This window comes from Agrilus planipennis, unplaced genomic scaffold, assembly GCF_000699045.2.
Source record: "Agrilus planipennis isolate EAB-ADULT unplaced genomic scaffold, Apla_2.0 scaffold149, whole genome shotgun sequence".
Classification (NCBI taxonomy): Eukaryota; Metazoa; Arthropoda; class Insecta; order Coleoptera; family Buprestidae; genus Agrilus; species Agrilus planipennis.
The window spans coordinates 144,787-155,083 of record NW_020438906.1 but is presented as its reverse complement, the minus strand read 5'-3'; the positions used below and the strand labels follow the sequence as shown (position 1 = coordinate 155,083).

At 32.6% G+C, this 10,297-nt stretch overlaps 1 protein-coding gene across 1 annotated transcript in view; it reads right to left on the bottom strand.

The window, feature by feature from the left end:
* Positions 1-1,550: 1,550 nt before the first annotated feature.
* Positions 1,551-10,297, bottom strand: part of LOC108736387 (neuroendocrine convertase 2) — a 101,175-nt gene continuing 92,428 nt past the window's right edge. Inside the window, exons 8-13 of the mRNA XM_025973419.1 lie at positions 8,618-8,830; positions 8,439-8,539; positions 5,632-5,865; positions 3,557-3,721; positions 2,981-3,098; positions 1,551-2,232 (exon numbers count right to left, since the gene is read on the bottom strand). Coding sequence (XP_025829204.1) covers positions 2,071-2,232; positions 2,981-3,098; positions 3,557-3,721; positions 5,632-5,865; positions 8,439-8,539; positions 8,618-8,830 — 993 coding nt within the window. The 3' untranslated portion in view covers positions 1,551-2,070. The remainder of the gene's footprint in view (positions 2,233-2,980; positions 3,099-3,556; positions 3,722-5,631; positions 5,866-8,438; positions 8,540-8,617; positions 8,831-10,297) is intronic.

Genomic DNA, 10,297 nt, shown 5'->3' with positions numbered 1-10,297 from the left:
TTAAACGAGTGCTATCGATAACTTCCGAAGATACGTTGTCGTTTATCTGTCATCATAACCAATGAAAATGTTTGGCGCAAAACCAATTATATTTAAAAATTTAAATTTATAAAATACGTTGGGAAACAAGACTATTTTGAAATATATTAATTTTTTTAAATGGTAGGTTTTAAGTTAAAGTATATTCAGGAATTCATTAAACGATTTGTCTTTTAAAACAGGAAAGTCTTACATTCAAAAAAGTTTTTTTTATCAAAACATATTTGCAAAATTGGTAGAGCTATTTTTTATCAAACACACTGTGTATATAAATNGTAAAAAAATGTGAGCAGTTTTCAAAATTATTAAGAAATTAACTAGTTCTACCCCCTATCAGTCACTGTGAGCTAGAAACTGTTAGCACCATTGCTTCGAGTGGTCGAAATTTACTTTTGTGACGTAGTGTCGGCCATCATTCTTTTCTAATTGTTGCACTTGTCGGCCATTATTCTTTTTCAATTGTTGTCGCATTGTCACTGATGTCGGCCATTATAGTTTTTTAATAGATGTATAGTAATCAATGATTAAAATTTAAAGGAATTGTTTCTAAATAGGTATGCAACACATCATACACTTCAGCATAAGAAATTGCTGATAATTAACTACGTTGCCCTGTGCTGACAGCACTCATATTTCTTTTATATATAATGTTCAAAAATTTATATACATACGTAAGCTCATAAACATACTAAGGTGCCGATACCTACCGGGTTCCCATAGGAGATGTTAAATAAAGTTCCAAGTCACCCCTTCTGCTACTGTTTACTGACACAACGGCTTGTACATGTTCTAAATATCTAACTTCCGTGTTCGTTCTCTTGCAAGCATCAGTTTCGATATTTAAAATAAGGGACTTTGATGAAGGAATCGGCCTACAAACATGTTTGAACATAATTACTTTTATACAACTTCAGTATTAAGTACACAATCTATTAAAATCATCATTAGGATAAATCCTGAAGCAGTTTTAGGATTTCAAACCCTTGGGTTAATAAATTCCATTTAGAATAAAATTATGCTGACTTTGATGCGATTCTTAAAGATATTTAATTTCCGTATGAACAAGTAAAACAATTATGCAACGGGGTAAAAAATGCATTTCAAAAAATCAGACAATGACAAAAATAATAATTTTAATTTACTAACAAGAAAACCGAGGTGATCGTTGTTGATTTGGTAGTAACAAAAATGAAGATTCCTACTTTTTTGCAAAAAAAAATTTTGAAGGGGTAAAAGTAACCTCTGAAGTTGATCCCATAAGGGTCATTTTCAGGTTTCACATATTTTTATACCTCATATTTTCAAAAATGACCAAATGGATTAAATTCTGTATGAAAAACGCTAGAAGATGCTTGTAATCGCATATTTAGAAGGGTTGATAATGAAAAAAATATATTTGCAAGAAATCAATTGATTATTGTTTAATGGTACTTAATCAAAAGAGCGTAAAAAATTACTAAATACTGTTTCTGCATTTTTCAAAAAAAGACGATTATACAGGGTGGGTTACTGTGTATACCTAATTACGTTATAATGAATTAATAAATGTTTAATTTTATTATCATTATATGTATGTATGTATATTTGTGGTAAATAGTTAATGTTTAATATTGGTGTTGATTTTATAGTGGCCCTAATGCAAATTGTAAAATTTCAATTTAATAAACTTTAACGTTAATAAAACATTCTTTAAGAAGGTACAGTTTTATAATAAATGTGATTTGTAACATTTCACCTATAATACACTTTCTGGAAACGAATCACTATTAAAATTATTTATCTACTGCCATCCGTATTGATGTGGGTGTCGACTAGCACATTTTTTTCGAATATAACTGTATATTGAATTAAGTAACATTATCCTACAATCTACATAATAAATAAATGGTTTTTAGAACTTATATTCACGTATGTGATGTTTTTTAATTGTCATATATACGGATTTCTGTTTGAATCATGATAATAAAATCGAAATAAGTAGTTATGCAAATAATTTTTAGTTTTCGGTGAAATCAAAATTTTTAATTCTTCTTACACTTTCATTTGTTCTTCATGGGCTTTTTTGACAATTGCTAGTTTCGAATGGGGGTCCAATACTGAAAGATCCGTGTAAGGGGGTTCCCGGGTACCATGTAACATTAGCATCCATTCTTTGAAGTAACCGCTTTGTGGTATTTCTGAATTAAATCGTACCTGGGTAATAAAAAAAAAATAAAAATAATTATTTGAAGGAATTTGAAAGCCACGTGTTTCTTTCCACAAGTATAAAAAAATTAAAATTTAGGGAACAAAACAGTGTCACATGTATGTAGGCAACCCAACATACATAGTAGCAAAGAAGATCGTGTTTCTGGAAGGCACACACTGGAATATTTTTTGGAATAGTCAGCCTAAATGAAAATATCTTCCAAAATTCCATAAAAATCGAGCTTATGGGTTCTTTTACAATAAGTATTTAAACCCTTGGGAACTACCCGGAGTGCACCATTTCGTTTTTAAACCCAATTTAATCGTCAAATTTTGTCGAAAAACCTATTAAAAATCCAAACGGGAATTAATTTTCGTGTAAACTTGGTTTACGATTGTGAATCGGGGAATCCTACAGCACATACTCATGTGAAATAAACAGTAAGTAATTACTCTGGTGGTACCTACTGATAATTCACTAATGCAATTAATGAAAGTGCATGGGGTTAGTTTACAATGCATTCTGAAATTATATTTAAACATTGCCTATTGTACATAGCTGTAGGACAGTTTTCTATGCCTAATGTTAATATCAGAGAGTGTTATGTCCTATTCCCTTATTTTTTATAAAGATACCAGCCTTTGTCCCTTTTATAAAATAAAGTGCGACTTACAATTAATCAACACCAGGGTCCATTGGCAATTGCCTACATTACCTATACGAATAATGGTACCCATTCGCCCAAATATTTACCTCTAATTGCCAAGTCCCTTGCGGATATTCGGCCCATGTGTGAGTAGTCATAAAAGGCCATTTTGTAAAACCATCCCTTGAATCGTCATCATTAGGCCTTCTACTCAAAATCATAGATCTGAAGATTATAAAAATTATATATTAGTAAAAAAATGTGAGCAGTTTTCAAAATTATTAAGAAATTAACTAGTTCTACCCCCTATCAGTCACTGTGAGCTAGAAACTGTTAGCACCATTGCTTCGAGTGGTCGAAATTTACTTTTGTGACGTAGTGTCGGCCATCATTCTTTTCTAATTGTTGCACTTGTCGGCCATTATTCTTTTTCAATTGTTGTCGCATTGTCACTGATGTCGGCCATTATAGTTTTTTAATAGATGTATAGTAATCAATGATTAAAATTTAAAGGAATTGTTTCTAAATAGGTATGCAACACATCATACACTTCAGCATAAGAAATTGCTGATAATTAACTACGTTGCCCTGTGCTGACAGCACTCATATTTCTTTTATATATAATGTTCAAAAATTTATATACATACGTAAGCTCATAAACATACTAAGGTGCCGATACCTACCGGGTTCCCATAGGAGATGTTAAATAAAGTTCCAAGTCACCCCTTCTGCTACTGTTTACTGACACAACGGCTTGTACATGTTCTAAATATCTAACTTCCGTGTTCGTTCTCTTGCAAGCATCAGTTTCGATATTTAAAATAAGGGACTTTGATGAAGGAATCGGCCTACAAACATGTTTGAACATAATTACTTTTATACAACTTCAGTATTAAGTACACAATCTATTAAAATCATCATTAGGATAAATCCTGAAGCAGTTTTAGGATTTCAAACCCTTGGGTTAATAAATTCCATTTAGAATAAAATTATGCTGACTTTGATGCGATTCTTAAAGATATTTAATTTCCGTATGAACAAGTAAAACAATTATGCAACGGGGTAAAAAATGCATTTCAAAAAATCAGACAATGACAAAAATAATAATTTTAATTTACTAACAAGAAAACCGAGGTGATCGTTGTTGATTTGGTAGTAACAAAAATGAAGAGATTCCTACTTTTTTGCAAAAAAAAATTTTGAAGGGGTAAAAGTAACCTCTGAAGTTGATCCCATAAGGGTCATTTTCAGGTTTCACATATTTTTATACCTCATATTTTCAAAAATGACCAAATGGATTAAATTCTGTATGAAAAACGCTAGAAGATGCTTGTAATCGCATATTTAGAAGGGTTGATAATGAAAAAAATATATTTGCAAGAAATCAATTGATTATTGTTTAATGGTACTTAATCAAAAGAGCGTAAAAAATTACTAAATACACGGTCCAAGAAGTACGTCATATGCTCATTGTTGTCAAACTAAAAGTTTAATAGAAAATTTTTTAAAATAAAACTTGTCCCTGTTTCAATGCAGCATCATCTGCAAAATCTNCATATTTAGAAGGGTTGATAATGAAAAAAATATATTTGCAAGAAATCAATTGATTATTGTTTAATGGTACTTAATCAAAAGAGCGTAAAAAATTACTAAATACTGTTTCTGCATTTTTCAAAAAAAGACGATTATACAGGGTGGCCCAAAAAGTCCGTCATATGCTCATTGTTGTCAAACTAAAAGTTTAATAGAAAATTTTTTAAAATAAAACTTGTCCCTGTTTCAATGCAGCATCATCTGCAAAATCTATATTTCATTTGCTATAAAGAGTGCTCAAAAATAGAAGAAAGAAAGTTTCGTTTCGCAAAAGCTGTTCAGAATGCTAAAATATGGAGCGGCGTTATTTTAATGTTTTCTGATTCGATTCAAGGACTGAAAAAGTTGGATAGATGTAGGTACAACACCGTTTTGAAGAAAAATTAACCTTCTTTTTTAAGCTCAATTTGACCTCTGATTTTTTTATGCTTAATCAATCGCCGAAATTAATTTAAGATAATAAAGACATTTGACATGTCGCTGCCTTTTTGTTTTTGCATGGGCCCATAGTTTAGAATACTGAACAACTTTTTCCCATAACATTTAAATGCTGCAGACGATCTTGTATTAAAATAGGGAACAAGCGTACTTTTTGGGCCACCCTGTATAATTATGTTTCTTTAAAAATGCAAGATACGTTTTAGTAATTTTTTCGTTCTTTTGATTAAAATTGGCCTCAATAATAAATAATCAATAGATTTTCTGTAATTTGTTTTTTTTCCTTTTTAATCCTTTGAAATTATATATTTTTCAATGTGCAATTACAAAAGTACATTTTACCGTTTTTCATGTAGAATTTTTAGTGGTTTTTGAAAATATCAATTATATAGAGCACCAACTTCAAAAATTATTTTCACCCCTTAAAAATTATTTTTTCGCAAATTGAAAAAAAGTCTCATCATTTTTGATGTAGCTTCACTTATTACAACCGCTGCCAAATCGGTGGCGGCCACCCCGGAAGGTTTTAAAAGTTTTAGCCTTTTCGGTAGTAAGCAGGTTGGCCAGTGTTTGGTGCGACTTGCCTATGACGTGCTGATGAGAACCAAAGAGTTCGACGGTTTCGATAGTTCAGACCAGGAATTTAAGGTTACGATATTAATAATTAATAATAATCAATTGTGACTTTCGTAAATGTGGAAGAATATTCTTTTAGGTAGGTACTTGCCTTTCCTCCTTAATCACTCCTGCCTCGCAGTGAAATCTTGGTGGTACAGATTTCCATTGCTTGGCCAGTGCCACAATAGCTCCTGCGTCCAAAACACCGAAACCAAATAAATGATTGAATTCTAATCCGACCCCATTCATGGTCCAGTGAAAACGGCCCTTTGCATCGAAAAGAGAATTTCTCTTTGATGTTAAAACGGTCAGATGCTGCATGTCCCTCCACGTGAGCTTTGGACTAACAATGAAGCAAAACGTATAAAAATCTGTAGAGAAGCGAGATATTCCAAAAAACTGATATTCGCGACCTTTGACCCCCAATATCTAAGGACGCCAACGCGTCACCTTACGAGACTTTTGAGACCAACATTTAGAATGCCAAAATAAAGGTTTACACAAAAATACTCAGCTTACTCCGTCTCTTTAGCCTAATCGTAGGTGACTACCATTTTTGTCGATTTGTAGATATTGATGTTTATTTTAAATTTTAATAAGAACAATTTTTCTAGGTCAGAAATATATCGAAAATCGAAACCTGTTCCCAAATTCCCAAAGATCATAGGCTATACTAAAATTGTAGGAGACTACTATTTATTCAATAGATAAAAATAATCTTTTCAAATGGTATTATTTAACAATGAATTATTTTATAAACTACAGAATCCTGGATTTAACTTTGTCAGTTTTTATACCCGATTTGTTGCTTATTACGCAGAATTTAATTTTCTTTCTTTTACGTTGTATTTATTTTCTACACTGAATAAAGTTCTGTATTTTTTATTTAAACCTGAGTTTAGTATTAACTTTTTCTCTGGATTTGGTTTTGTTATTACTTTTTGCCCTGGATTTAGCTTCCTATTTTTCTACACCTAACATAGTTTTACCATTTTTAGCCTAAATTTAGTTCCTATTTTTTCTGCACTTGGTTTTTTATTTCTTTTTGTCCTAGTTTTAGCTCTATATTGTTTACCACAAAGATAGTTTTATATTTTTTATAGTGTATTAAGCTATTCTGTTTTATCTACAATGAATTTGATTTTGAATTTAGTTTCCGTACACTATTTCCTTTTTTCCAACAATAATATTTTGACCGCGATTTTATTACTTCGTATTTTTTATTCTGAGTAAAAGTAACTTCCCCATTTCTCTGCTTCGTCATTTTTTGGAATGAATGTAACATTTTCATTTTTTTTTACCCTTCATTAAGTCTTTCTTTAGTATATGAAGTATAGCAGTATTAGTAAGGAGGAGTTAGAGATAGCTTTAAACAAAATAGAAGCGGTATTGACAAAACAGTACTGTATGAAAATAAATAAAAGTAAAACAAAAATACTGGTATGCAAGGGAAAAAAGGTAGGGAAAGAGCGAATGTAATGATAGGAGACGAAAGATTAGAAAAAGTGGCTGATTTTAAGTATCTAGGAAGTCAGATAAGTAAGGACGGAAGAGTAGTAGAGATATAAAGCAGAGGATAGCGCAGGGTCGAGTCATCTTCAATAAAAAGAAATCATTTCTATGCTCGCGAACGGTTAATTTAGAAATTAGAGAAATGTTGTTAAAGGTGTATGTTTGGAGAGCGGCTTTGTACGGGTGCGAAACATGGACAGTGGGCGCGGCGGAAAAGAAGCGGTTAGAAGCGTTCGAAATGTGGTGTTATAAATAATTTAAGTAATTACGTAACATTTAGTTTTTTGTATTGACAAAACCGTATTGCATGAAAATAAATAAAAGTAAAGCAAAAATACTGGCATGCAAAGGAAGAAAAAGTAGCGAAAGAGCAAATATAAAGATAGGGGACGAAAACTTAGAAGAAATGGCTGATTTTATATACCTGAGGAAGTCAGATAAGTCAGGACGGAAGAAGTAGTAGGGATATAAAGCAGAGGATAGCGCAGGGTCGAGTCGTCTTCAATAAAAAGAAGTCACTTCTATGCTCGTGAACAGTTAATTTACAAATTCGAAAAAGACTGTTAAAGGTGTATGTTTGGAGCACAGCGCTGTACGGGTGCGAAACATGGACAGTGGGCGCGGCGAAAAGGAAAAGGTTAGAAGCGTTCGAAATGTGGTGTTACAGGCGAATGATGAGGATACCGTGGATAGAGAAGGTTAGAAATGAAGAGGTATTAGAATGAATAGGAGAGCAGAGGACTCTATGGAAGTCAATAAAAAATAGGCGAGATAGGTCAGTAGGACAACTTCTCAGGCATGAAGATTTAGTCAAAGACATATTAGAAGCAGAAAGTAAAGTTAAGAGGGGTAGAGGTGGATCCAGATTAGATTACTGTTCGCAAATAGTTGAGGATATGGGTTGTTCTAGTTTTAGGGAAATGCGAAGATTATCTCAGGATAGGAAAAAGTGGAGGTGCGTTTCCAACCAGTCTTAGGACTGACAACCTTATTATGTTGATTAAGCTCTTTGCCTTTCTATGCCTTTTTTAACTGAATTTAGCATTCGTAGGTATTTTATTCTTGGACTTGGTTTTACTTTTTTACCTTGCACTTAGTTTTATATTTTCTTTTTCTGGAGCTAAGTTATTATATTTGTGTTAACAGTTCTCTAGAATTTGTTTTCAAAAGCAAACATTTTAACTGTTTTGCGCATGACTATCATCCGAGTCAATAACAATAAGGCCCGCCTTTCGAGCATGTGAAAGCTCATGTGTTTTTGAACTACCTATACATTCATCACCCTTTTGTGATGTTGAATTTAGTTCGTATTATTATGTTTGGGTTGATTCAATAGGTTGTAAGTATAACAGCTACTACATAAAATGCCACTCAATATTAGATGCAATAAAGTCAAAAGCTTACTTGGCTTCCAATGCTAATGCGAAGACCCCTGCAGCTTCCGGGGCAGCTGCTGATGTTCCGGAATGGGTGGTAGTGCATTTCCCGTACAAGTCAGTTGTTGCCTTTATAAAATTGTTATAATGAAGGATAAAAAAGGAAAAACTGATTTCGGAATTTAAAAGAGAAATTTAAAAACTTACAACTCCAGTTTTCGGGTCTTTGGCCCCATTGCTAAAAGTTGATGCCAACGTTGAAGAGCAACTTTCGTCATAATGAGCATTTTGACCGTCATTTATCGCGCTATTAATGCTTATTGTCCACATACTTGCGGCGTACCCGTCACAGTTGCAATCGTCGTCTTCACCCCCATCTCCACTTGCCCAGACGTAAATGTTTCCCAACCCATTTCGTCCCTATTAAAAAATTAACCAACAAATACTTATGTAAAACGAACTAAACTGATTAGGGTAATAAGGGCCGTTTCTAGGCCATTCTGAGATCGAAAAAAATCAAAGATAAACTACTTTTTATAGTAAAATAAGAGTATAGTAGTTTCTTACCCAAGACTCATAATACATTTCGTATAAAAGTAGCGAAAAACTCTCACAAACAAATCTGAAATTGCTATTTTTTGCGTTTCCGCATTTTTTTAACGATATTGCGAGAAACTTTTTAATGTTCTTTCATATCAGCTGTCTTGCATCAGTTAAATTCCGTTGGATGGTAGTCACTGATTTATATGTCATAAAACATTCGCAGTTATATGTGCAATCAGTATGACTTACGACCCCGGCTGTCGGTTTTCGGTAGCATTATTGAAAGATACCGCCACGTATTGATTGCCGTCTGCGGCATTCGTTCATAACAACATACAGGGTGAGTTATTGGGACATAGAGTAAGTGTAGGTTTTTTGGAGCAAATATGAAAATTGAACCCAACATACCTTAATAAAATGTTGCTATGGAAAAAGATACAGGGTGTTAAAGGTGACATATTATTTTCATTTTTTTGTAATAATTTCATAAGATTTTCATTAATTGTTGTCAAAACTGTTACAGAGCTATAACTTTATGTAAGAAATATTAGTTTACTTACAATTTTACATTTTTTATATGAGCGAATCAAAATGACCGAAACGTTTCATTAAAAAAATGTGATCCAATTTCATCTTTAAGGATCGCTTATGTGGTGCTCCTTGTAATAAAATGTAAAATAATAAGTGAAATAATATTTCCTGTGTAAAGTTATACCTCTATGACAATTTTGATAACGATTTTAGAAAATCTTGTGAAATTATTATTAAAAAACGAAAATAATATGTCACCTTGTAACAACCTGTATCTTTTATAACAGCAACATCTTAAGGCATGTTTAGTCCAATCTTCACATTTTGGTCCAAATAACCTACACTTACTCTGTGTCCCTATAGTTATGACTCGCCCTGTGCATTGTCATGAACAAATGCCGCGGACGGTAATCGATATGTGATGGTAACTTTTAGTAAAGCTAACGAAAACCGACAGCCGCAGTCGTAAGTCGTACCGATTGCACACAAGAAATATCGGGAGTATTTTATAAGATATAAAGTGATTAACATACAACAGGCTGTAAACGATACAGGACAGCGGATGTATACATGTAGTTGTATACAGCGATTTTCTATCAACTGAATTACATTATATTTATTTTATCATTTATAAGTCTCCTGTATGAACCTACACATCTTAAATTATTCTAAAAAGCACTTCGTTCACCATGTTTGGGAGGTATGTCAAAATGCTACGAGACAAATAAAAATTTGGAAGAACGTTCCTCATTAAATTCTAAAACTCCTGTAAAAATTACAAATCGATTCACTAACCATTAAAAAGTTATTGGA